The following is a 27047-nucleotide window of genomic DNA, read 5'->3' as shown; positions in this document are numbered from 1 at the left end:
ACTCCACTGCATCTCACGCTTTACTCCACTGCATCTCACGCTTTACACCACTGCATCCCACGCTTTACTCCACTGCATCTCACGCTTTACTCCACTGCATCCCACGCTTTACTCCACTGCATCTCACGCTTTACTCCACTGCATCTCACGCTTTACTCCACTGCATCCCACGCTTTACTCCACTGCATCTCACGCTTTACTCCACTGCATCCCACGCTTTACACCACTGCATCCCACGCTTTACTCCACTGCATCTCACGCTTTACACCACTGCATCCCATGCTTTACACCACTGCATCCCATGCTTTACACCACTGCATCCCATGCTTTACACCACTGCATCCCACACTTTACACCACTGCATCCCATGCTTTACGCCACTGCATCCCACGCTTTACACCACTGCATCCCACGCTTTACTCCACTGCATCCCATGCTTTACACCACTGCATCCCACGCTTTACACCACTGCATCCCACGCTTTACACCACTGCATCCCATGCTTTACACCACTGCATCCCACACTTTACACCACTGCATCCCATGCTTTACGCCACTGCATCCCACGCTTTACACCACTGCATCCCACGCTTTACTCCACTGCATCCCACGCTTTACACCACTGCATCCCATGCTTTACTCCACTGCATCTCACGCTTTACACCACTTCACGCTTTACACCACTGCATCCCACGCTTTACACCACTGCATCCCATGCTTTACACCACTGCATCCCACACTTTACACCACTGCATCCCATGCTTTACGCCACTGCATCCCACGCTTTACTCCACTGCATCTCACGCTTTACTCCACTGCATCCCACGCTTTACTCCACTGCATCCCACACCTTACACCACTGCATCCCACGCTTTACTCCACTGCATCTCACGCTTTACTCCACTGCATCCCACGCTTTACTCCACTGCATCTCACGCTTTACTCCACTGCATCCCACGCTTTACACCACTGCATCCCACGCTTTACTCCACTGCATCTCACGCTTTACACCACTTCACGCTTTACACCACTGCATCTCACGCTTTACTCCACTGCATCTCACGCATTACTCCACTGCATCCCACGCTTTACTTCACTGCATCCCACACCTTACACCACTGCATCCCACGCTTTACACCACTGCATCCCACGCTTTACTCCACTGCATCCCACGCTTTACTCCACTGCATCCCACGATTTACTCCACTGCATCCCACGCCTTACACCACTGCATCCCATGCTTTACTCTACTGCATCCCAAGCTTTACTTCACTGCATCCCACGCCTTACACCACTGCATCCCACGCCTTACACCACTGCATCCCATGCTTTACACCACTGCATCCTACGCCTTACACCACTGCATCCCACGCTTTACACCACTGCATCCCACGCTCAAATATATATTTCATCACGGCCAGATGAAAACGCTAATTTATCCAAATTGACAGAGTGTGTTAAAGATATAAAAGATCGGATGACGAGTAATTTTCTTTTATTAAATCCAGACAAAACAGAGGTACTAATCATCGGTTCAAAAAACCGCCCACAAAACCTTTCACAATACAACTTTAACATCGTAGGATGTCCTGTTACTTTATCCTCTAAAAGACCTGGGTGTTATACTCGATTGCAACCTGTCTTTCGAAAATCATATTTCATATGTTACAAAAACAGCCTTTTTCCACCTTAGAAACATTGCTAAGCTACGTAATATGCTATCAGTTTCTGATGCAGAAAAGTTAGTTCATGCATTCATGACCTCGAGACTAGATTACTGTAATGCTTTATTAGCCGGTTGTCCTGCATCCTCAATAAACAAGCTACAGTTAGTCCAAAATGCCGCCGCTAGAGTTCTTACTAGATCAAGAAAATATGATCATATAACACCGATTTTATCATCACTGCATTGGTTACCTATAAAGTTCCGTATTAATTACAAGGTATTGCTACTGACTTATAAAGCCCTAAACGGTTTAGCTCCAGTCTATTTAACGGATCTTCTATCGCCCTATAATCCATCGCGCTCTTTAAGATCACTAAATTCAAGGCTTTTGGTCATACCTAGGATATCCAGAACCACCAAAGGAGGGAGAGCATTTTCACATTTAGCCCCAAAACTCTGGAATAGCCTTCCTGATACTGTTCGTTGCTCAGACTCCCAGTTTAAAACTAGATTAAAGTCGCATCTCTTCAGCCAGGCATTCATATAATATTTTTAATCTTACAGTTCAAATTACAATCCGGCCTCTAGTTTATAAATGCCAGAGGAGAACTGGCCCCCGACTGAGCCTGGGTTCTCCCAAGGTTTTTTTTTCTCCATTGGGTCACCTGATGGAGTTTTTCGGTTCCTTGCCACTGTTGCCTTTGGCTTGCTCAGTTGGGGATATTTTGGGGATATTTAAAGCTAGGGTAGGTAATCCTGTTCAGAAACACTTTTTTTTATACTGGGTGAAATGGTCCTTCCATCCTGAGAGTAGTCAATACATTAGGAATGACTTTACACCACTGCATCCCACACCTTACACCACTGCATCCCACGCTTTACACCACTGCATCCCACGCCTTACTCCACTGCATCCCACGCTTTACTCCACTGCATCCCACACTTTACACCACTGCATCCCACGCTTTACTCCACTGCATCCCACGCTTTACACCACTGCATCCCACGCCTTACACCACTGCATCCCACGCTTTACACCACTGCATCCCACGCTTTACACCACTGAATCCCACACCTTACTCCACTGCATCCCACGCTTTACTCCACTGCATCCCACACCTTACACCACTGCATCCCACGCTTTACACCACTGCATCCCACGCTTTACACCACTGCATCCCACGCTTTACACCACTGAATCCCACGCTTTACTTCACTGCATCCCATGCCTTACACCACTGCATCTCACTCTTTACCCTGCTGTGATTTTTGCCCAATTGCTTCCACTTTGTTATAATTCCACTAACAGTTGACCGTGGAATATTTAGTAGTGAGGAAATTTCACAAATGGACTTATTGCACAGGTGCCAACCGATCATGGTCCCACGCTTGAGTTCACTGAGCTCCTGAGAGAGACACATTCTTTCACAGACGTCTGCATGGCTAATGTTTGAGTTTATACAACTGTGCCCATTTAAGTGATTGGAACACCTGAATTCAATGATTTGGAGGGGTGTCCCAATACTTCTGGCAATATAGTGTAGATATATATGTATATTAGTACAATAGCATCAACATTCTTAAATTTGTATAAGCAATATAGTCATGATAAACAGTTATTATAACATAAATACTATAAACCTATAAAAGTATAAAGCAGCGTTCTGTACTTAAACGTTTATCTGTGTTTCTTTTATGAAGGTTTTTGACGTACAGATGCTGTTGACATCGTTTTAGCCCAACACAAACAACAATGAACTGAACTCTATATCAGTCACATGTGTGTGTGTGTGTGAGTGTCGGTACCGGTGTAGTGCGTCCATGTTCATCTGTGACCCGGGCCAGCGTGAGCGTCATATCAGCATCTGTCGCCGACGTGAACCATTTAAAGCCATACAGCTTGAACCATCCGTCCTGCTGTCGCTTGGCAACCGTCTCCGTACCGCTCGCTATGACAACAACAGCATCACATCAGAGACTGATGAGTGACTGTATCACAAACATGTGTGAGTGTGTGTGTCTGTGTGTGAGGACGCATGTGTGTTTGTGTGTGTGAGAGAATGCGTGTGAGTGTGTGTGTGTGTGTGTGTGTGTGTGTGATTGAGTGAGTGAGTGAGTGAGTGAGTGTATGTCTCACAGACGTCAGATCCTCCTCTCCTCTCAGTCATCCACTGTCCTGAAGTCCAGAATCTCTTGTCATCACGTGTGGTCAGACGCTCAAACGCTTTTCTGGCCTGCATACCTAAAGTCTACACACACGCAGACACACACACGCGTGCTCGCGCACACACACAAACACAAACACACACTCTTCGGTGAAGCTCATCTCAAAGACATGGCTGATATATCAGAAGCAGGACTTTTATTTTGACAGTGCTGAGAACACCAGTGTCTCATTCTCCATGTTCATTAGTTTATGTCTCCGTTCAACAGTTCTTAAAACTTGAGCTGAATAAAAATAAATTAAACCTAAATAGCAATTCTTAAAAAAATGACAAATGCACATGACAAAATTACTCAAAATTAAACATCTGGAAAACGTCTCCGTTACAAATGTAACCCTAGTTCCCTGAGAAGAGGAACTTGCACTGCGCTCTAGGCTGCTCTGGGGAACAGTGTGACCGGTGTCTGAAGCGTGTGTGTAAACGCCTCAATAACACTGCCCGGCGACAGCCTATGACGGCACTACCAGTGCAACCAGAGTATAACAGGGCCTGTAGAACACGTCTACAGCTTATTAGGTCTGAAGGAGACGTGGGCAAGCATACCTGAAGCAGTGTCTCATTCCCTTCTCATGGAACCAAGCTTACAATTGTAACAGAGACGTTCCCTTTCTAATGGGAACTTGCACTGCATCCTAGGGCATTTTGGGAACAAATACCTGAGTGCCGTAACCGCTGACATAATGTCAATGACTCCACAGAGCTAGATCCGGAGTCACCATTCCCTGCCCTAGATAGTACACACCAGCCTAACCCCGGCTGCATACCTCACAAGCAGAGCTTAGGGCCCGGTATTATAACCAATGCATGCATAAATGTGAAAACATTTCAACATTTAAAAAAATGTACTAGTCAATGGCGCTTTTATTCCAAAGGTGTGCCAAGGGGAGCATGCTGAGTGCAGGCTGCGACCACTCAGAAACAAATCTTTGTAGGATCTCAAAACTCCAGCACTCCCGAAGGTGCCTTACGACAAAGAAGGGTTCGCAAACTGGGGCGAAAAACCCACTTCGTGTCGTGTACTCAAGACCGAAAGAGCTCATTCCAGGAACTGGAGGACCCTGCTTCAAGACCCGACTCAGGAGGAGGGTTCTGCTCTTCAGTCGAACCCGAGGAAAAACAGGCTCTCTAGACTCCAGCACTCACAAAGGTGCCTACGGCGAGGAAGGGTTCGCAAACTAGGGTGGAAAAACTGCTTCCTGACGGGTGTCAGAGATCGCCACCACAGAGCACAGCTCACATCTAAAAATAACACCAGCCTTCACTCTCTCTGCATCTACTTCCACAGAATTAGGCCTCACACATTAGTAATCGCAGACCGGAAAGGGAAATGATGTCATAAGACGGTCCCTGTTGGTGTAATGGTCAGGTAACATCAGCACAAAACCTGTGCGGCGGGAGCTTTGTGGAGTGGGTTTCACTCAGAGTCTGTTTGCTCAGAATGTCTTACAGTCGCTGTTGGTGTAGAGGTCAGGTGTTTCCATACTCTTGTCCAGAAAGTGCACATTATATAGTATATATACAGTATGGAGTGCTTTACCTCGATGACTTTAGCAGCTCCGTCCGTCATGGCCAGCGGGCAGGTGTAGAGTCCAGCCGACGGAGCAAACAGGTACATCTTACTCATCTGAAACACACGACTGCACACACACACACACACACACACACACACACACACACTCTAGTGAAACTGCCAGTGGGATGTGAGGAATACTCAGTGCCTAAGTTTATATGCAACCAAATACTCCGTTAGTAATGGGATTGACGGCTCAAGCGGACCGAAAAGCCTTCATGTAAACGCCTTAATCGATCCGATTGAGCTCGATCTGAATTAAATTTTGATCCGATTTAAAGGAGTGGCTTATTCCTTTTCTAATCCGATCAAGAGAACATGTGAACACTTGATCGGAATGAAAACCGAAACGTAAAGGACTGCGCATGTGCAATGAGGTAGAAATAGCGTAATGACGTAGAAATAGCGTAATGATGTAGAAATAGCGTAATGATGTAGAAATAGCGCAATGGCGTAAAAATAGGGTAACGATGTAGAAATAGCGTAATGGCGTAGAAATAGCGTAATGACGTAGAAATAGCGTAATGATGTAGAAATAGCGTAATGGCGTAGAAATAGGGTAATGATGTAGAAATAGCGTAATGGCGTAGAAATAGCGTAATGGCGTAGAAATAGCGCAATGATGTAGAAATAGCGTAATAGGGTAACGATGTAGAAATAGCGTAATGGCGTAGAAATAGCGTAATGACGTAGAAATAGCGTAATGATGTAGAAATAGCGTAATGGCGTAGAAATAGGGTAATGATGTAGAAATAGCGTAATGCCGTAGAAATAGGGTAATGATGTAGAAATAACGTAATCATGTAGAAATAGCGTAATGATGTAGAAATAGGGTAATGATGTAGAAATAGCGTAATGGCGTAGAAATAGCGTAATGGCGTAGAAATAGCGCAATGATGTAGAAATAGCGTAATAGGGTAACGATGTAGAAATAGCGTAATGGCGTAGAAATAGCGTAATGACGTAGAAATAGCGTAATGATGTAGAAATAGCGTAATGGCGTAGAAATAGGGTAATGATGTAGAAATAGCGTAATGCCGTAGAAATAGGGTAATGATGTAGAAATAACGTAATCATGTAGAAATAGCGTAATGATGTAGAAATAGCGTAATGGCGTAGAAATAGCGTAAAGATGTAGAAATAGCGTAATGGCGTAGAAATAGCGTAATGGCGTAGAAATAGGGTAACGATGTAGAAATAGCGTAATGGCGTAGAAATAGCGTAATGGCATAGAAATAGTGTAATGGTGTAGAAATAGGGTAATGATATAGAAATAGCGTAGTGGTGTAGAAATAGCGTAGTGACGTAGAAATAGCGTAATGACGTAGAAATAGCGTAATGACGTAGAAATAGCGTAATGATGTAGAAATAGCGTAATGATGTAGAAATAGGGTAATGATGTAGAAATAGCGTAATGGCGTAGAAATAGCGTAATGACGTAGAAATGGGGTAATGATGTAGAAATAGCGTAATGGCGTAGAAATAGGGTAATGATGTAGAAATAGCGTAATGGCGTAGAAATAGCGTAATGGCGTAGAAATAGGGTAATGATGTAGAAATAGGGTAATGATGTAGAAATAGCGTAATGGCGTAGAAATAGCGTAATGACGTAGAAATAGCGAAATGATGTAGAAATAGCGTAATGATGTAGAAATAGCGTAATGGCGTAGAAATAGCGTGATGACGTAGAAATAGCGTAATGGCGTAGAAATAGCGTAATGACGTAGAAGTAATAGCGTAATGATTTAGAAATAGCGTAATGATGTAGAAATAGGGTAATGATGTAGAAATAGCGTAATGGCGTAGAAATAGCGTAATGACGTAGAAATAGCGTAATGATGTAGAAATAGCGTAATGGCGTAGAAATAGCGTAATGACGTAGAAATAGGGTAATGATGTAGAAATAGCGTAATGGCGTAGAAATAGGGTAATGATGTAGAAATAGCGTAATGGCATAGAAATAGCGTAATGGCGTAGAAATAGGGTAATGATATAGAAATAGCGTAATGGCGTAGAAATAGCGTAATGATGTAGAAATAGGGTAATGATGTAGAAATAGCGTAATGGCGTAGAAATAGCGTAATGACGTAGAAATAGGGTAATGATGTAGAAATAGCGTAATGGCGTAGAAATAGGGTAATGATGTAGAAATAGCGTAATGGCGTAGAAATAGCGTAATGGCGTAGAAATAGGGTAATGATGTAGAAATAGGGTAATGATGTAGAAATAGCGTAATGGCGTAGAAATAGCGTAATGACGTAGAAATAGCGAAATGATGTAGAAATAGCGTAATGATGTAGAAATAGCGTAATGACGTAGAAATAGGGTAATGATGTAGAAATAGCGTAATGGCGTAGAAATAGGGTAATGATGTAGAAATAGCGTAATGGCATAGAAATAGCGTAATGGCGTAGAAATAGGGTAATGATATAGAAATAGCGTAATTACGTAGAAATAGGGTAATGATATAGAAATAGCGTAATGACGTAGAAATAGCGTAATGATGTAGAAATAGCGTAATGACGTAGAAGTAATAGCGTAATGACGTAGAAGTAATAGCGTAATGATGTAGAAATAGGGTAATGATGTAGAAATGGCGTAATGATGTAGAAATAGCGTAATGGCGTAGAAATAGCGTGATGACGTAGAAATAGCGCAATGGCGTAGAAATAGCGTGATGACGTAGAAATAGCGTAATGGCGTAGAAATAGCGTAATGACGTAGAAGTAATAGCGTAATGATTTAGAAATAGCGTAATGATGTAGAAATAGGGTAATGATGTAGAAATAGCGTAATGGCGTAGAAATAGCGTAATGATGTAGAAATAGCGTAATGATGTAGAAATAGCGTAATGGCGTAGAAATAGCGTAATGACGTAGAAATAGGGTAATGATGTAGAAATAGCGTAATGGCGTAGAAATAGGGTAATGATGTAGAAATAGCGTAATGGCGTAGAAATAGCGTAATGATGTAGAAATAGCGTAATGGCGTAGAAATAGGGTAATGACGTAGAAATAGGGTAATGATGTAGAAATAGCGTAATGGCGTAGAAATAGGGTAATGATGTAGAAATAGCGTAATGGCGTAGAAATAGCGTAATGATGTAGAAATAGCGTAATGGCGTAGAAATAGGGTAATGACGTAGAAATAGGGTAATGATGTAGAAATAGCGTAATGGCGTAGAAATAGCGTAATGATGTAGAAATAGCGTAATGGCGTAGAAATAGGGTAATGACGTAGAAATAGGGTAATGATGTAGAAATAGCGTAATGGCGTAGAAATAGCGTAATGATGTAGAAATAGCGTAATGGCGTAGAAATAGGGTAATGACGTAGAAATAGGGTAATGATGTAGAAATAGGGTAATGACGTAGAAATAGGGTAATGATGTAGAAATAGCGTAATGGCGTAGAAATAGCGTAATGATGTAGAAATAGCGTAATGGCGTAGAAATAGGGTAATGACGTAGAAATAGGGTAATGATGTAGAAATAGCGTAATGATGTAGAAATAGCGTAATGACGTAGAAATAGGGTAATGATGTAGAAATAGCGTAATGGCGTAGAAATAGGGTAATGATGTAGAAATAGCGTAATGGCATAGAAATAGCGTAATGGCGTAGAAATAGGGTAATGATATAGAAATAGCGTAATTACGTAGAAATAGGGTAATGATATAGAAATAGCGTAATGACGTAGAAATAGCGTAATGATGTAGAAATAGCGTAATGACGTAGAAGTAATAGCGTAATGACGTAGAAGTAATAGCGTAATGATGTAGAAATAGGGTAATGATGTAGAAATGGCGTAATGATGTAGAAATAGCGTAATGGCGTAGAAATAGCGTGATGACGTAGAAATAGCGCAATGGCGTAGAAATAGCGTAATGACGTAGAAGTAATAGTGTAATGATGTAGAAATGGCGTAATGAAATAGAAGTAATAGCGTAATGATGTAGAAATAGTGTAATGACGTGTGACGCGCTGAACGAGCTGTTGTTCCTGTTGAATAAAGTGTGGTATAAACGAGTGTCTCGTCCTCCTATAATCCTCCTCTTCTGCGTGTGTGAAGTGGAGCAGGACAACGGCCAGTGCTGCTTCAGACGCTCATCCACACACCACTGGTTTTGGCCATTTTTACTGTGTGATCAATATTAGCAGCGGCACAACGACTCATACGCTCATTATCTCCAACTTATGACCAGAAATGGATAAATATTAAGTCTGCTGTTTAAAACAAATAAAGAACTGTAGGAGAATGGTTATTATGCGCAGACATCAGGAAACTCTGTATATTTGAGCAGTGTGCGCATGTCAAAAAATATATTCAGATTTGAAGCTTGTGATATAAACGCGCACATCGACCCGATCACATGTTTAGCGTAACCCTACTGTTTCCTAGCGTTTCCGACTGAAACAGAAGTAGTGCATGTAAACGTAGGCAGTGCCGCAGTGACCTCTGACCTCCACTCCCCGTAGGTGCGCTCGTACGCGGCGGCCACCAGGCCCTCGTGCGCGGAGATGCGCCTCAGGTGTGCCCAGGCGTCGCAGGTGAGGATGCGGTCGAGGCGTCGGCCCCAGGGGTCGTAGCGCTGCAGGGCCGGCGGGTTGAGCTCGCACTGGCGGCCCAGAGCCTCCACCTCACACACCACACGCTCCCCGAAACGCATCAGCTCCTCCTGCACCCCCCGCACAGGCAGGTGGCGCTGCAGGTACGCTCGCAGCAGTGCATCCTGGGTAAACGGGTTGGTGAGCAGGGGCCGCTCCTGGAAGAACGTCCCGATGGCAGAGCGGGAAAATGGAGAGTGTGTGTGTGAGTCCAGCTCACTGAGGGTCTCGACCGACACACTACGGTGGGACACGCTCCTACTGAGCATGTGCAGAGCCACGCGGTTACCATGGCAACACACACGAACTGCCATGCTGAGGCTGTAGAAACACATACACACACACATACACACACACTGTCTGAGCACAAACTACATAAACATTCTCAGGAAAGGGTCAAGCACACATTACTAAAGCAACCAGCTATTCCTACAGGTCAAAGGTCATCTTATCATCTACATCAGGGATTTTCAGTCTTACAGGCCATGGATCCCCAAATATGATCCTGAAACTTAAAAGGCAGCTATATATTTTACACGGTATAAACTATTTATACTAATTTAAATTGTATACTATACCAATTTAAAGTATTATTTGGAAATCATTTAGCATCTGTGAAGTTAAATTAAGTTTTTATTTTTGCAAACTGTTAAATATGTTATTAAATTGTTTTGTTTATTTTAATTTGTAATATGTTAAAAACACATTTATTGTTAGTCATCTAATATATATGTACTATATACTATATACATTTGAATCGTTCCTCTAAAACTGTTTGCTCGTTCGACTCATTGAATCATTTGATTGCGCAAGTAAAGCTGTGAACTTTCACCCACTAACATGAAGCCTTCCGCTGTTTAATTTCTCTTTCTCTGAACGTTCATCCGTCACTTCTCATCCTGCTCTTTATACAGAAAAATCACTTTAAAAACACAGCAAAAATACACAAAAAAGCGCTGACAACAGGCAACTCTAAAGCACCAAGTACTCTCAGCGACATCAGAGCTGTATTTGAGCAGATTTTAAGCAGATTTTAAGCTCTGTTTCTCTGTTACTTCTGGCAGATTTGAGCAGCTCACCGACCGTTCGCGTTCCGAGTTTCCAAACGGGACAAACAAACTGAAGACTGGACTGACTCAAGTCATTTAAGGAGTTGATTCTTTCAAACGGAGACCAGCGACTGAATCCACGGCGATTCACTAAAGGAGTCGATTCTTTTAGACGCGAGTGACGGCGCATGCGCTGTTGATCTACTGCGGGCTCAGTCGACACAAGCACACTACAGACTCAGTTTATGTACTTTATCTGTTTAATGTCACTGAGAAAGAAGTTTAGCGAAGAGTCCGTTCAGTCCAGAGCTCTTCAAGAGGTCTGGATGAACTTATTTCAGAAGGGTAACGCTGTTATAATGACTGTTTTACGTAACTGAAATAAACACTAGTAGTAGATTAAATCAGAGGAATAACGTTAGTCCTGCTTACTGATTGAGTGCAGTCATATTGTAAATGAAAAGAGATGAATCTCGAAATATGAAGCGGAAGATTCCTTTTATTTGAATAGTTTAATGAACCTCAAAGAATCATTTGTGGAACAGAACGATTCCATGGATGATAAAGGTTCTTCATGGAATCAGACATTCGCCAACAAAGATGCTTTATTTTTAAGATTGCAGGAATCATAGATCCAGAATTAAGCCCGTTTTCGCCACGGAGTAAAATTTGCTTTTTATCTCACAATTCAGACTTTTTTGTATTTATTCTGAGCTGTAAGAAGTCAGAATTGAGAGATACAAGCAGGGAATTGCGAGAAGAAAAGTCTCAATCACTCAATCAGTGGCGGAAAAAACTGAATTCCGAGATGTAAATGTAGAATTCTGAGAAAGGAATTCAGTTTTTAATTATTTTTTAATATGTGGCATAAACAAGCTGCCATACATTATTATTTACAGCTATTTGCAGAATAACCTTGACACTAAAGGTCTTTGTTCTCCAACCAGTCTTCATGACACAAATGATCCGGGGATTTATCTATAAAGAAAGGAGTCGCAGGCGGTGAAACGTCACAATGCGTTTAATGCAGACTCATGCAGCGTAAAGCGAGCACATGCTAGATACCAGAACCAAAGCGAGTAGAATAATGAGATCCCACGATCCCCGCGGCACAGAAGCCAAGCATATCATAATCACCATAAAAATAGCATTTAAGCATATACTTGATAAAAAAATGTAAAAATGGAGGTTGATGTTGAAATTAAAAAATGGAGGTAATAAATCTGCTCTGAAGTCTCTTCAGGTCCTGAGGTCATTGTGGTTTCTGATGAGTCCATGAAAACACGTAAGAAACAGATTACAGACGTAAAACACTGACACAGACGTTAGTCCCGTCGTGCAGGACTGCGTTTAGTGTGAGTCGCTCCATGAGGTTTGTGTGTTTCATGAGGTTTTTTGGGTTGTTGTGAGTGTGAGGAGTGAGCGAGCGAGTTAAAGGAACACGGCGACTTTTGGGACTTTAGCTTATTCCCCGTATCCCCCAGAGTTAGATGAATCCACAAACACCCTTCTCATCTCCGTGCGTGCCTGACGCACCCACCGCTAGCCTAGCTTAGCACAAAGACTGGAGGTAAACGGCTCCGCAGAAGTAGCAGTGCTTCGCCTTCTGAGAATATAGTTCCCAGTGTGTGTACGGTTGGAAGATGGCTGTGTCTCATGTGACCTTGTTATTTGTACACGCAGTGACTATATAAATCACAACATGTAAATAGGAAAATGTTGGCGTTATCTTGTCACTCATTGGGAGCAGTATGCTAGCTGGAGCCGTTTACCTCCAGTCTTTGTGCTAAGCTAGGCTAGCGGTGGGTGCGTCAGACAGAGTTACGGCACGCACAGAGATGAGAAGGGTGTGTGTGGACTCATCTAACTCTGGGGGATACGGAGAATAAGATAAAGTCCCAAAAGTCGGCGTGTTCCTTTAAAGGGATAGTTCACCCAAAAACATTAGCCCAGATTTACTCACCCTCAAGGCATCCTAGGTGTATATGACATTCTTCTCTCAGACGAACACAGTCAGAGTTATATTAAAACATGTCCTGGATCTTCCAAGCTTTATAATGGCAGTGAATGGTCGTCTGCCGGAAGATAGTTATTTTAGTTGATTAAGTTTTAAATCTGGATATTTTTCATACACGAATGCAGCATCGCTTCACTTCAGAAGGCCTTTATTAACCCCCGGAGCCTGTGGAGCACTTTATGATGGATAGATGCACTTTTATGATGGACAGATGCACTTTTATGATGGACAGATGCACTTTTATGATGGACAGATGCACTTTTATGATGGACAGATGCACTTTTATGATGGATATATGCACTTTTATGATGGACAGATGCACTTTTATGATGGACAGATGCACTTTTATGATGGACAGATGCACTTTTATGATGGATATATGCACTTTTATGATGGACAGATGCACTTTTATGATGGACAGATGCACTTTTATGATGGACAGATGCACTTTTATGATGGATATATGCACTTTTATGATGGACGGATGCACTTTTATGATGGACAGATGCACTTTAATGATGGACAGATGCACTTTTATGATGGACAGATGCACTTTAATGATGGACAGATGCACTTTTATGATGGACAGATGCACTTTTATGATGGACAGATGCACTTTTATCATGGATAGATGCACTTTTCATGGACTTCAAAAAATATAGAGCCATTCACTGCCATTGGAAGATCCAGGACATTTTTTACAAAACTCTGATTGTATTCGTCTAGGAGAAGATTGTCATACACACCTAGGATGGCTTGAGGGCGAGTAAATCACGGGCTGATCTTCATGTGTGTGTGTGTGAACGGTCCGCTGAAGCGTCTAGGAGGCTCCCCCCGGCCCGCCGGCCCCGCCCTGCTCCAGGTGACTGGTGTGATTGCTGGGTTTGCTGGGCGTGTGCTGGTGCTGCAGGGCGTGTCTCTCCAGCAGCGTGCGGTGGGTGAAGGCGCGCTGGCACACGGCGCAGGTGAAGGTGCGCTCCACGCGGTGCGTGCGCATGTGCACGTTCAGAGAGCTCTTCTGCGTGAAGCGTTTGCTGCAGACGGAGCACTGGAAGGCCCGCACACCCGTGTGCACCACCATGTGCTTCAGCAGGTAGTCCCGCAGCGAGAACGAGCGCCAGCAGATGCTGCACTGGTGCGGCTTCTGGCCTGCACACACACACACACACACACACGTTATACTGGCTGAATGTATCATCCTGATAGCAATCACTATGTTATGTGGTCTAAATGTGTTTATATGTATATACAGGGCTCTACAGTGCGACCATATCTGCTAATCTTTAACATGATCTTTATCGTTATAGTTCTTGGAGTGAGCGGGACTTGGTGTCACTGAGCTCTGTAGAGTAACATGTAAATGAGGCTGCCGTTCAACATATCTGATGCATGTGTGCGTACCGGAGTGTATGAACATGTGCTTGCTGTAGTTCTTGCGCGAGCGCAGCGACTTCCCGCAGTGGCTGCAGTCGAAGGACGTCTCGGAGCCCTGCGGCGCAAAGCTCGGACCTGCAATGCATGCTGGGGTGGAGGGGGGCGGAGCCGGGGTCAGAGGGGCAGGGGGTGGGGCCTGCTGGCACGAATCAGCCAAGCCGTCAATCACCATGGGTCCGCCCACGAAGAAGGACTGGCTCTGTGATTCGCTGGCAGGAAACTGGAACAGCATCTGAGGACAGGGAGACGTGCGTTAGCAGAGCGGCGGTGACGCGTTACACGACTAGCGGCGGGTCAGACCTGGCTGCCGAGATTCTGCGAGGCCGGTGGCGGCGGCGAGAGCGGTTTGTTGACTCGGCCGCGCGGGTTCGAGCCCAGAGACGCCTGCGGATCCGCCTGAGACCAGAAGCCGCCCGGGAACACGCCGGAGTCCTCGTAGAACCCGCCCTGAAACACACAAACACGCTAGTTGCTGCCGCCGTGTGTCACAGTGTGTGTGCGTTACCTGTGCGTAGCTGAGCTGGTGTGAGCCGCGTGTCACAGTGTGTGTGTGTGTGTTACCTGTGCGTAGCTGAGCTGGTGTGAGCCGCGTGTCACAGTGTGTGTGTGTTACCTGTGCGTAGCTGGGCTGGTGTGAGCCGCGTGTCACAGTGTGTGTGTGTTACCTGTGCGTAGCTGGGCTGGTGTGAGCCGCGTGTTACAGTGTGTGTGTTACCTGTGCGTAGCTGGGCTGGTGTGAGCCGCGTGTCACAGTGTGTGTGCGTTACCTGTGCGTAGCTGGGCTGGTGTGAGCCGCGTGTCACAGTGTGTGTGCGTTACCTGTGCGTAGCTGAGCTGGTGTGAGCCGCGTGTCACAGTGTGTGTGTGTTACCTGTGCGTAGCTGAGCTGGTGTGAGCCGCGTGTCACAGTGTGTGTGTGTTACCTGTGCGTAGCTGGGCTGGTGTGAGCCGCGTGTTACAGTGTGTGTGTGTTACCTGTGCGTAGCTGGGCTGGTGTGAGCCGCGTGTTACAGTGTGTGTGTGTTACCTGTGCGTAGCTGGGCTGGTGTGAGCCGCGTGTCACAGTGTGTGTGTGTTACCTGTGCGTAGCTGAGCTGGTGTGAGCCGCGTGTCACAGTGTGTGTGTGTTACCTGTGCGTAGCTGGGCTGGTGTGAGCCGCGTGTTACAGTGTGTGTGTGTTACCTGTGCGTAGCTGGGCTGGTGTGAGCCGCGTGTTACAGTGTGTGTGTGTTACCTGTGCGTAGCTGGGCTGGTGTGAGCCGCGTGTCACAGTGTGTGTGCGTTACCTGTGCGTAGCTGGGCTGGTGTGAGCCGCGTGTCACAGTGTGTGTGCGTTACCTGTGCGTAGCTGGGCTGGTGTGAGCCGCGTGTCACAGTGTGTGTGTGTTACCTGTGCGTAGCTGAGCTGGTGTGAGCCGCGTGTCACAGTGTGTGTGTGTTACCTGTGCGTAGCTGGGCTGGTGTGAGCCGCGTGTTACAGTGTGTGTGTGTTACCTGTGCGTAGCTGGGCTGGTGTGAGCCGCGTGTCACAGTGTGTGTGTGTTACCTGTGCGTAGCTGGGCTGGTGTGAGCCGCGTGTTACAGTGTGTGTGTGTTACCTGTGCGTAGCTGGGCTGGTGTGAGCCGCGTGTTACAGTGTGTGTGTGTTACCTGTGCGTAGCTGGGCTGGTGTGAGCCGCGTGTCACAGTGTGTGTGTGTTACCTGTGCGTAGCTGGGCTGGTGTGAGCCGCGTGTTACAGTGTGTGTGTGTTACCTGTGCGTAGCTGGGCTGGTGTGAGCCGCGTGTTACAGTGTGTGTGTGTTACCTGTGCGTAGCTGGGCTGGTGTGAGCCGCGTGTTACAGTGTGTGTGTGTTACCTGTGCGTAGCTGGGCTGGTGTGAGCCGCGTGTTACAGTGTGTGTGTGTTACCTGTGCGTAGCTGGGCTGGTGTGAGCCGCGTGTCATAGTGTGTGTGTGTTACCTGTGTGTAGCTGAGCTGGTGTGAGCCGCGTGTCACAGTGTGTGTGTGTTACCTGTGTGTAGCTGAGCTGGTGTGAGCCGCGTGTCACAGTGTGTGTGCGTTACCTGTGCGTAGCTGAGCTGGTGTGAGCCGCGTGTCACAGTGTGTGTGTGTTACCTGTGCGTAGCTGGGCTGGTGTGAGCCGCGTGTCACAGTGTGTGTGTGTTACCTGTGCGTAGCTGAGCTGGTGTGAGCCGCGTGTCACAGTGTGTGTGTGTTACCTGTGTGTAGCTGGGCTGGTGTGAGCCGCGTGTTACAGTGTGTGTGTGTTACCTGTGCGTAGCTGAGCTGGTGTGAGCCGCGTGTCACAGTGTGTGTGTGTTACCTGTGTGTAGCTGAGCTGGTGTGAGCCGCGTGTCACAGTGTGTGTGCGTTACCTGTGCGTAGCTGAGCTGGTGTGAGCCGCGTGTCACAGTGTGTGTGTGTTACCTGTGCGTAGCTGGGCTGGTGTGAGCCGCGTGTCACAGTGTGTGTGTGTTACCTGTGCGTAGCTGAGCTGGTGTGAGCCGCGTGTCACAGTGTGTGTGTGTTACCTGTGCGTAGCTGAGCTGGTGTGAGCCGCGTGTCACAGTGTGTGTGTGTTACCTGTGCGTAGCTGGGCTGGTGTGAGCCGCGTGTCACAGTGTGTGTGTGTTACCTGTGCGTAGCTGGGCTGGTGTGAGCCGCGTGTCACAGTGTGTGTGTGTTACCTGTGCGTAGCTGGGCTGGTGTGAGCCGCGTGTCACAGTGTGTGTGTGTTACCTGTGCGTAGCTGAGCTGGTGTGAGCCGCGTGTCACAGTGTGTGTGTGTTACCTGTGCGTAGCTGAGCTGGTGTGAGCCGCGTGTCACAGTGTGTGTGTGTTACCTGTGTGTAGCTGAGCTGGTGTGAGCCGCGTGTCACAGTGTGTGTGCGTTACCTGTGCGTAGCTGAGCTGGTGTGAGCCGCGTGTCACAGTGTGTGTGTGTTACCTGTGCGTAGCTGGGCTGGTGTGAGCCGCGTGTCACAGTGTGTGTGTGTTACCTGTGCGTAGCTGGGCTGGTGTGAGCCGCGTGTCACAGTGTGTGTGTGTTACCTGTGCGTAGCTGGGCTGGTGTGAGCCGCGTGTCACAGTGTGTGTGTGTTACCTGTGCGTAGCTGAGCTGGTGTGAGCCGCGTGTCACAGTGTGTGTGTGTTACCTGTGCGTAGCTGAGCTGGTGTGAGCCGCGTGTCACAGTGTGTGTGTGTTACCTGTGCGTAGCTGGGCTGGTGTGAGCCGCGTGTCACAGTGTGTGTGTGTTACCTGTGCGTAGCTGGGCTGGTGTGAGCCGCGTGTCACAGTGTGTGTGTGTTACCTGTGCGTAGCTGAGCTGGTGTGAGCCGCGTGTCACAGTGTGTGTGTGTTACCTGTGCGTAGCTGGGCTGGTGTGAGCCGCGTGTCATAGTGTGTGTGTGTTACCTGTGTGTAGCTGAGCTGGTGTGAGCCGCGTGTCACAGTGTGTGTGCGTTACCTGTGCGTAGCTGAGCTGGTGTGAGCCGCGTGTCACAGTGTGTGTGTGTTACCTGTGCGTAGCTGGGCTGGTGTGAGCCGCGTGTCACAGTGTGTGTGTGTTACCTGTGCGTAGCTGGGCTGGTGTGAGCCGCGTGTCACAGTGTGTGTGTGTTACCTGTGCGTAGCTGGGCTGGTGTGAGCCGCGTGTTACAGTGTGTGTGTTACCTGTGCGTAGCTGGGCTGGTGTGAGCCGCGTGTTACAGTGTGTGTGTGTTACCTGTGCGTAGCTGGGCTGGTGTGAGCCGCGTGTCATAGTGTGTGTGTGTTACCTGTGTGTAGCTGAGCTGGTGTGAGCCGCGTGTCACAGTGTGTGTGTGTTACCTGTGCGTAGCTGGGCTGGTGTGAGCCGCGTGTCACAGTGTGTGTGTGTTACCTGTGCGTAGCTGGGCTGGTGTGAGCCGCGTGTCATAGTGTGTGTGTGTTACCTGTGCGTAGCTGGGCTGGTGTGAGCCGTGTGTCACAGTGTGTGTGTGTTACCTGTGCGTAGCTGGGCTGGTGTGAGCCGCGTGTCACAGTGTGTGTGTGTTACCTGTGCGTAGCTGGGCTGGTGTGAGCCGCGTGTCACAGTGTGTGTGTGTTACCTGTGCGTAGCTGGGCTGGTGTGAGCCGCGTGTCACAGTGTGTGTGTGTTACCTGTGCGTAGCTGGGCTGGTGTGAGCCGCGTGTCACAGTGTGTGTGTGTTACCTGTGCGTAGCTGGGCTGGTGTGAGCCGCGTGTCATAGTGTGTGTGTGTTACCTGTGTGTAGCTGAGCTGGTGTGAGCCGCGTGTCACAGTGTGTGTGTGTTACCTGTGCGTAGCTGGGCTGGTGTGAGCCGCGTGTCATAGTGTGTGTGTGTTACCTGTGCGTAGCTGGGCTGGTGTGAGCCGCGTGTCACAGTGTGTGTGTGTTACCTGTGCGTAGCTGGGCTGGTGTGAGCCGCGTGTCACAGTGTGTGTGTGTTACCTGTGCGTAGCTGGGCTGGTGTGAGCCGCGTGTCATAGTGTGTGTGTGTTACCTGTGCGTAGCTGGGCTGGTGTGAGCCGTGTGTCACAGTGTGTGTGTGTTACCTGTGCGTAGCTGGGCTGGTGTGAGCCGCGTGTCATAGTGTGTGTGTGTTACCTGTGTGTAGCTGAGCTGGTGTGAGCCGCGTGTCACAGTGTGTGTGTGTTACCTGTGCGTAGCTGGGCTGGTGTGAGCCGCGTGTCATAGTGTGTGTGTGTTACCTGTGCGTAGCTGGGCTGGTGTGAGCCGCGTGTCATAGTGTGTGTGTGTTACCTGTGCGTAGCTGGGCTGGTGTGAGCCGTGTGTCACAGTGTGTGTGTGTTACCTGTGCGTAGCTGGGCTGGTGTGAGCCGCGTGTCATAGTGTGTGTGTGTTACCTGTGCGTAGCTGGGCTGGTGTGAGCCGCGTGTCATAGTGTGTGTGTGTTACCTGTGCGTAGCTGGGCTGGTGTGAGCCGTGTGTCACAGTGTGTGTGTGTTACCTGTGCGTAGCTGGGCTGGTGTGAGCCGCGTGTCATAGTGTGTGTGTGTTACCTGTGCGTAGCTGGGCTGGTGTGAGCCGCGTGTTACAGTGTGTGTGTGTTACCTGTGCGTAGCTGGGCTGGTGTGAGCCGCGTGTCACAGTGTGTGTGCGTTACCTGTGCGTAGCTGGGCTGGTGTGAGCCGCGTGTCACAGTGTGTGTGTGTTACCTGTGCGTAGCTGGGCTGGTGTGAGCCGCGTGTCACAGTGTGTGTGTGTTACCTGTGCGTAGCTGGGCTGGTGTGAGCCGCGTGTCACAGTGTGTGTGTGTTACCTGTGCGTAGCTGGGCTGGTGTGAGCCGCGTGTCACAGTGTGTGTGTGTTACCTGTGCGTAGCTGGGCTGGTGTGAGCCGCGTGTCACAGTGTGTGTGTGTTACCTGTGCGTAGCTGGGCTGGTGTGAGCCGCGTGTCACAGTGTGTGTGTGTTACCTGTGCGTAGCTGGGCTGGTGTGAGCCGCGTGTCACAGTGTGTGTGTGTTACCTGTGCGTAGCTGGGCTGGTGTGAGCCGCGTGTCACAGTGTGTGTGTGTTACCTGTGCGTAGCTGGGCTGGTGTGAGCCGCGTGTCACAGTGTGTGTGTGTTACCTGTGCGTAGCTGGGCTGGTGTGAGCCGCGTGTCACAGTGTGTGTGTGTTACCTGTGCGTAGCTGGGCTGGTGTGAGCCGCGTGTCACAGTGTGTGTGCGTTACCTGTGCGTAGCTGGGCTGGTGTGAGCCGCGTGTCACAGTGTGTGTGTGTTACCTGTGCGTAGCTGGGCTGGTGTGAGCCGCGTGTCATAGTGTGTGTGTGTTACCTGTGCGTAGCTGAGCTGGTGTGAGCCGCGTGTCACAGTGTGTGTGTGTTACCTGTGCGTAGCTGAGCTGGTGTGAGCCGCGTGTCACAGTGTGTGTGTGTTACCTGTGTGTAGCTGAGCTGGTGTGAGCCGCGTGTCACAGTGTGTGTGCGTTACCTGTGCGTAGCTGAGCTGGTGTGAGCCGCGTGTCACAGTGTGTGTGTGTTACCTGTGCGTAGCTGAGCTGGTGTGAGCCGCGTGTCACAGTGTGTGTGTGTTACCTGTGCGTAGCTGGGCTGGTGTGAGCCGTGTGTCACAGTGTGTGTGTGTTACCTGTGCGTAGCTGGGCTGGTGTGAGCCGTGTGTCACAGTGTGTGTGTGTGTGTTACCTGTGCGTAGCTGAGCTGGTGTGAGCCGTGTGTCACAGTGTGTGTGTGTGTGTTACCTGTGCGTAGCTGGGCTGGTGTGAGCCGCGTGTCACAGTGTGTGTGTGTTACCTGTGTGTAGCTGGGCTGGTGTGAGCCGCGTGTCACAGTGTGTGTGTGTGTGTTACCTGTGCGTAGCTGAGCTGGTGTGAGCCGCGTGTCACAGTGTGTGTGTGTGTGTGTTACCTGTGCGTAGCTGAGCTGGTGTGAGCCGTGTGTCACAGTGTGTGTGTGTTACCTGTGCGTAGCTGGGCTGGTGTGAGCCGCGTGTTACAGTGTGTGTGTGTTACCTGTGCGTAGCTGGGCTGGTGTGAGCCGCGTGTCACAGTGTGTGTGTGTGTGTGTTACCTGTGCGTAGCTGGGCTGGTGTGAGCCGCGTGTTACAGTGTGTGTGTGTGTTACCTGTGCGTAGCTGGGCTGGTGTGAGCCGCGTGTCACAGTGTGTGTGTGTGTGTGTTACCTGTGCGTAGCTGGGCTGGTGTGAGCCGCGTGTCACAGTGTGTGTGTGTTACCTGTGCGTAGCTGGGCTGGTGTGAGCCGCGTGTCACAGTGTGTGTGTGTTACCTGTGCGTAGCTGGGCTGGTGTGAGCCGCGTGTTACAGTGTGTGTGTGTTACCTGTGCGTAGCTGGGCTGGTGTGAGCCGCGTGTTACAGTGTGTGTGTGTTACCTGTGCGTAGCTGGGCTGGTGTGAGCCGCGTGTCACAGTGTGTGTGTGTGTGTGTTACCTGTGCGTAGCTGGGCTGGTGTGAGCCGCGTGTTACAGTGTGTGTGTGTGTTACCTGTGCATAGCTGGGCTGGTGTGAGCCGCGTGTCACAGTGTGTGTGTGTGTGTGTTACCTGTGCGTAGCTGGGCTGGTGTGAGCCGCGTGTCACAGTGTGTGTGTGTTACCTGTGCGTAGCTGGGCTGGTGTGAGCCGCGTGTCACAGTGTGTGTGTGTTACCTGTGCGTAGCTGGGCTGGTGTGAGCCGCGTGTCACAGTGTGTGTGTGTTACCTGTGCGTAGCTGGGCTGGTGTGAGCCGCGTGTCACAGTGTGTGTGTGTTACCTGTGCGTAGCTGGGCTGGTGTGAGCCGCGTGTCACAGTGTGTGTGTGTTACCTGTGCGTAGCTGGGCTGGTGTGAGCCGCGTGTCACAGTGTGTGTGTGTTACCTGTGCGTAGCTGGGCTGGTGTGAGCCGCGTGTCACAGTGTGTGTGTGTTACCTGTGCGTAGCTGGGCTGGTGTGAGCCGCGTGTTACAGTGTGTGTGTGTTACCTGTGCGTAGCTGGGCTGGTGTGAGCCGCGTGTTACAGTGTGTGTGTGTTACCTGTGCGTAGCTGGGCTGGTGTGAGCCGCGTGTTACAGTGTGTGTGTGTTACCTGTGCGTAGCTGGGCTGGTGTGAGCCGCGTGTCACAGTGTGTGTGTGTTACCTGTGCGTAGCTGGGCTGGTGTGAGCCGCGTGTCACAGTGTGTGTGTGTTACCTGTGCGTAGCTGGGCTGGTGTGAGCCGCGTGTCACAGTGTGTGTGTGTTACCTGTGCGTAGCTGGGCTGGTGTGAGCCGCGTGTTACAGTGTGTGTGTGTTACCTGTGCGTAGCTGGGCTGGTGTGAGCCGCGTGTTACAGTGTGTGTGTGTTACCTGTGCGTAGCTGGGCTGGTGTGAGCCGTGTGATGCGTTTCCTCTCTCATCCATCTCAAACAGCCCCTCCCCTTCCTGCACGCCCTCGTTCTTCACCACCACCTGCTCGCCGCCCAGCACCTGCACAACACACACGCATCACATCTTATGCTAATCTCTGCTAATCTAACACACACTCATCACAGCTAATGCTAATCTGTTTAGCACCTGCACACACACATCACAGCTACTGCTAATCTCTGCTAATCTAACACACTCATGCTAATCTCTATTTCTCTAGCTAATGCTAATCTCCATTTAGCACCTGCACCAACACACACATCACAGCTAATGCTAATCTCTGTTTAACACCTGCACACACACATCACAGCTAATGCTAATCTCTGCTAATCTCTATTTCTCTAACTAATGCTAATCTCCATTTAGCACCTGCACAACACACACATCACAGCTAATGCTAATCTCTGTTTAGCACCTGCACAACACACACATCACAGCTAATGCTAATCTCTGTTTAGCACCTGCACCAACACACACGCATCAGAGCCAATGCTAATCTCTGTTTGACAAAAGTGAGCGTAGAATTACCTGCAGTCTCAGCGGCTGCCTCTGTTTGCGCGTGTGCGCGGTCTGTCTGTCTCTGTCGGCGTCGTGTGCGTCTCTCTCGTCGTCTTCGCTGAAGCGCTCCACGCCGCTCACCAGCTCCTCAGCCACGCCGCCGTACTCCTCCGCCATCTGCCCACGCTCGTTCGCTGCGCCACGCTCCGCGCTCAACATGTAGCTGATCTCCTGCGAGCAGCTCGAGGGCTTCAGCATGGCCCCGCCCCCTGCTACACCAAGCCCCTCCCCTCTACACATGGCCCCACCTTCTAACTCACCGAGTGGCATTAGAGCGGCGACTCCGCCCCCTTCCAGACCGCCACCCTCCGACTGAGCTCCGCCTCCCAGAGCGGCCGCCATGTCCGAGCCGCAGTCGTAGCCGTAGCCCGTCAGCGCCGCGCTCTCCCGCCCCTTTCCGTCGGCCCCGCCCTCCTCCTGCTTAGGCCCCGCCCCCCCACCAGAGGCCCCGGCCCCGCGCCGCTGCGAGATGATCTGCGTGCACTCGTCGATGACGGTCTTGATCTGCAGGATGGAGGCGGCGGTGAGGATGCAGAGCGCCTGCGAGTGTAGCACGACTAGCGAGCCGCTGTACATGAAGTCCACGAGCTGCCGCACCGTCTCCGCCGGCACCAGCGGCGGCACCGAGATCTCCGAGTGGCCCAGCAGGAGCTTGTCCTGGAAGAAGGGGCTCCCGGCCGCTAGCACGCAGGCGTGGGCCCGCAGCGAGGCGTCGTGGATGCGCACCGTGACGTCGCAGAACAGGCCTTTACGCCGCTGGGATCTCAGGGCTTCCAGAACCGACTGGCTGGAGTTGTGGAGGTGGATGTAGTGGACGGCCTCTGGACCCGACGCCATGACCCGACCCGACCCGACTCACTGTGACTCTAAACACATTCAAATAACACCAATAACACATTCAGAAATAATATTATATACAAGGTTTGAAATTAACACCCGCCAAGCCGCCACGCGCGGGTAAACATGCTTGTTCATTTGCATTGAAGCAATAGCGGAGATTAAAAAGCATTTGGTGAACAGAAAAGACATTATTATTTTCCACCATCCTTTGTTTTTGATGTTCTTTGTACTGTCCACCTAAACATGTTTTTGGAGAAAAGGATGAGGATGAAAGCGGAAGGCAGGAGATGGCTGGATTACAGGATCTTGTTTGAATAATAAATTAATGTATGAAATCCAAATTTTATTATATATATATATATTATTTAACATATCTTTATTGCGAGGATTAACCTCTTGAGATGAGACATCTCGTTTTCGAGGGGGTCCTCCAGTACATCAAAGCAAAAAAATATATATATATTTTTTTTTGACTAGTAGAAGTTCTGAATGGCCAGTCACTTAAAAATGTATTTAAGCCAAATTGGCCGGTGAGTGAAAAAGTAAATGTCAAACCCTGATTATCTATCATTAATGCTGCAGCCGCTCTAGCGGTTAATAAAAAGAACTGAATGCGTCTCGCGAAAGAACATTAGCTGGAGCTACTTCTCTGTGTTTATGTATATGACACGTCACGCAGATACCGTGTTCCTCCGCAGCGGTACGACCCGACCGGTCTAAAATAGTCCCAATATAAACACTTATTATAGGTGTACTGTAGTGATTCAGGATAAGACAAAAACTCGGCTTGTACAATGGATTCATGCTGTACTCACTTATTATTTAAATTGTGTACATTTTTAACACAAAAAAGTAACAGACTGCACCTTTAAATATAAAATAAATAATTATAAAAACACACAATTTGTTGTATAAAGCGCTATATAAATAAAGGTGACTTGACTTGACACGCACACACACACACACGTCTTCAGGATCACTTATCATTAAAACTCCTGAGACTGAAACTCAATGTCTACAGGCTGTCACGTGTAATTAACACTATATTAATGCAGAATGGATCATTATGCTCACTTCTGCTCAACGTGTTTATTATTTACACTGACATCTATAGAGCTGATACGGACGGTCACACGCTCACCTGCAGATGTGTTTAAAGTGCACTAACACGCTGCTGCGCGATCATTACTGCTTTAATATCGATCTCGGTTTGATTTGCGAAGATTCGCGACCGACCGAAGCTTCTCTGCGCTCACGGGCCCCGATATCCGCGAGCAACCCGCCAAAATAAAAGCCTTGAATATCATATAGCAGCCCGTCAAAATAAAAGCCTCCAACATCACGTAGCAGCCCGTCAAAATAAAAGCCTTGTATATCATATGGCAACCCGCCAAAATAAAAGCCTTGAATATCATATAGCAGCCCGTCAAAATAAAAGCCTCCAACATCACGTAGCAGCCCGTCAAAATAAAAGCCTTGTATATCATATGGCAACCCGTCAAAATAAAATCCTCGAATATCATATAGCAGCCCGTCAAAATAAAAGCCTCCAACATCACGTAGCAGCCCGTCAAAATAAAAGCCTTGTATATCATATGGCAACCATAGACTGTAAAAAATAGATGGCAACCCGTCAAAATAAAAGCCTTCAAAATAATGTAGGAGGACGTCAAAATAAAATCCTCGAATATCATGTAACGTTAGAAACCCAGACTGTCGAAAAATATTCCTTACATATTTTCGTTTATTGAAGTCAATTTTTTTTCCACACAAATTTTTTATTTGCTAAAATAAACGTTTTAAAGCTAAAAGTTTAATAACTATTAACATAAATTGTGCTGTTGCATCATACTTTTTGTTTAAGGAAGGAGTCAATGGGTCGTATTAGAGCATAGTAATGCTCATGAGGTCTATAATACCTGGATGAATTTCAGTGAATGAATATAAAGAAAACATTTGCAAAAAATTGCAAAAACTACCATAATTATCAAATGCCTCCCATCTCTGGAGGAAGACGCTTTCCCCACATAATTATGTCTCCATTAACCAGCAGGGAGTAACTGCAGACACTTACCAGATAAACCCAGATTCCTTTGGTTTGGTCAAAGTTATTAAATTATTTAACATGTCAAAAATCAAACTGGGCCAGAAATGTCCTTTTATAACCGCACAAAAGTTAATTCCATGATTGACAACTGAATGTTTGCCTGAGTAAACTGACTCTTTACCAAAGTGGCCAACAGTAGTTCAGTCTGAGTTAATCAAACACAGCTAAATTCTCAGTATGGCATCCATAAATGTTACTCAGTCAGATGAAAATCTCTCAAATCTTCTGTATTCTGATGTTTCATGGGTTTATTGTGCAGATGGTAAAGCAGTTCACTCACATCCATTGGATATTCTCAAAACTTTTATACATTTTGTAAACACAGAGCAAAAATCACACTAATAAGACATTAGACAGTGAATGTAGTAAACAGGGTGTAGTGTAAGGTGAGTTAGTGTGTTCAGGAGCGCTGCGCTGAGCGAGTGTGTTCGCTGGGTCGATGGTACGCTGGGTCGATGGGTCACTGGTTCGCTGGGTAGCTGGTTCATTGGTTCGCTGGGTCGATGGGTGCTGGGTCGTTGGGTTGGGTCATGACTGAGTCTCCAGAGCCACTGACGGCTCCACTGAGCGAGTGTGTTTGATGAGTCGATGGATCGTTGGTTCTATGGGTCGTTGGGTCGATGGTTCGGGTCAGGCCTGAGTCTCCAGAGCCACTGACGGCTCCACTGAGCGAGTGTGTTTGATGAGTCGATGGGTCGTTCGTTGGGTCGATGGTTCGGGTCAGGCCTGAGTCTCCAGAGCCACTGACGGCTCCACTGAGCGAGTGTGTTTGATGAGTCGATGGGTCGTTGGTTCTATGGGTCGTTGGGTCGATGGTTCGGGTCAGGCCTGAGTCTCCAGAACCACTGACGGCTCCACTGAGCGAGTGTGTCTGATGAGTCGATGGATCGTTGGTTCTATGGGTCGTTGGGTCGATGGTTCGGGTCAGGCCTGAGTCTCCAGAACCACTGACGGCTCCACTAAACACAGTCCAGCATCAGCTCGGTTCCTGCGCAAACCCTTGGCGTCTGCAGAACGCCCGTATGTGGCCTGCTGAGCCTGATACAACTTCTGGATGAGGAAACGCTTGTCCCGGCCCTCCTGCTC

General features: G+C 48.3%; 3 protein-coding genes and 1 long non-coding RNA gene across 14 annotated transcripts in view; all 4 read right to left on the bottom strand.

Annotated features, from left to right (window-relative positions):
• Nucleotides 1–11288, bottom strand: part of LOC311281252 (acyl-CoA dehydrogenase family member 11) — a 24292-nt gene extending 13004 nt beyond the window's left edge. The window contains exons 1-5 of one of the 2 annotated variants that reach the window (XM_084394046.1): nucleotides 11145–11288; nucleotides 9922–10386; nucleotides 5429–5528; nucleotides 3804–3915; nucleotides 3473–3615 (exon numbers count right to left, since the gene is read on the bottom strand). In XM_084394046.1, coding sequence (XP_084250172.1) covers nucleotides 3473–3615; nucleotides 3804–3915; nucleotides 5429–5528; nucleotides 9922–10379 — 813 coding nt within the window. In that variant the 5' untranslated portion in view covers nucleotides 10380–10386; nucleotides 11145–11288. The remainder of the gene's footprint in view (nucleotides 1–3472; nucleotides 3616–3803; nucleotides 3916–5428; nucleotides 5529–9921; nucleotides 10387–11144) is intronic. The other variant, XM_084394047.1, reaches the window with a different exon arrangement.
• An 831-nt stretch (nucleotides 11289–12119) lies between these two features.
• Nucleotides 12120–25135, bottom strand: zbtb45 (zinc finger and BTB domain containing 45). Of its 2 annotated transcripts, XR_014626416.1 has the most exons (7): nucleotides 24996–25135; nucleotides 22985–23880; nucleotides 22397–22516; nucleotides 14866–15012; nucleotides 14533–14797; nucleotides 12949–14280; nucleotides 12120–12656 (listed from the first exon to the last, which is right to left on the bottom strand). XR_014626416.1 is itself a non-coding variant. In XM_084401566.1 (6 exons), exons 2-6 carry the CDS (start codon nucleotides 23849–23851, stop codon nucleotides 13952–13954), a joined length of 1728 nt encoding a protein of 575 aa, XP_084257692.1. In that variant the 5' UTR covers nucleotides 23852–23880; nucleotides 24996–25122; the 3' UTR covers nucleotides 12120–13951. The 2 variants fall into 2 exon arrangements, 1 of the variants encoding a protein (XP_084257692.1); XM_084401566.1 differs by having other exon boundaries at nucleotides 12120–14280; nucleotides 24996–25122.
• On the bottom strand, nucleotides 15387–22387 carry LOC311285778. Of its 7 annotated transcripts, none has more exons than XR_014626418.1 (4): nucleotides 20635–22387; nucleotides 18243–20374; nucleotides 16477–16840; nucleotides 15387–16008 (listed from the first exon to the last, which is right to left on the bottom strand). It is a non-coding gene; the product is annotated as an uncharacterized lncRNA (long non-coding RNA). The 7 variants fall into 7 exon arrangements; XR_014626419.1 differs by having other exon boundaries at nucleotides 15387–16840; nucleotides 18243–18294; nucleotides 18503–20374; XR_014626417.1 differs by having other exon boundaries at nucleotides 15387–16840.
• Nucleotides 25136–25582: 447 nt separating the features above from the next.
• The window catches only part of tmc7 (transmembrane channel like 7), a 32072-nt gene continuing 30607 nt past the window's right edge, over nucleotides 25583–27047 (bottom strand). The window contains exons 16-17 of one of the 3 annotated variants that reach the window (XR_014626414.1): nucleotides 26598–27041; nucleotides 25589–26495 (exon numbers count right to left, since the gene is read on the bottom strand). Coding sequence is in view for 1 of the 3 variants with exons in the window: in XM_084401553.1 (XP_084257679.1) it covers nucleotides 26886–27041 (156 nt within the window). In the remaining 2 variants the exon portion in view is untranslated. Of the gene's footprint in view, nucleotides 27042–27047 lie in introns of all 3 variants that reach the window. The other 2 variants (XR_014626415.1, XM_084401553.1) reach the window with 2 other exon arrangements.

The sequence above is a fragment of the Rutilus rutilus genome, assembly GCF_951802725.1.
Source record: "Rutilus rutilus genome assembly, chromosome: 2".
Classification (NCBI taxonomy): Eukaryota; Metazoa; Chordata; class Actinopteri; order Cypriniformes; family Leuciscidae; genus Rutilus; species Rutilus rutilus.
Note: the sequence above shows the minus strand (reverse complement) of the source record. Positions and strands in the feature narration are given on the sequence as shown.

Bases quoted from the DNA above. Each gene is read 5' to 3' on its own strand.
- zbtb45 (XM_084401566.1), bottom strand. From the start codon at position 23,851: ATGGCGTCGGGTCCAGAGGCCGTCCACTACATCCACCTCCACAACTCC. The intron at 15,013-22,396 runs GTAACACACACA...TGTGTGTTTCAG, and splicing joins ACCAGCCCAGCTACGCACAG to GGCGGGTTCTACGAGGACTC. The intron at 14,281-14,532 runs GTACGCACACAT...GTGTGTGTGCAG, and splicing joins GCACATGTTCATACACTCCG to GCCAGAAGCCGCACCAGTGC.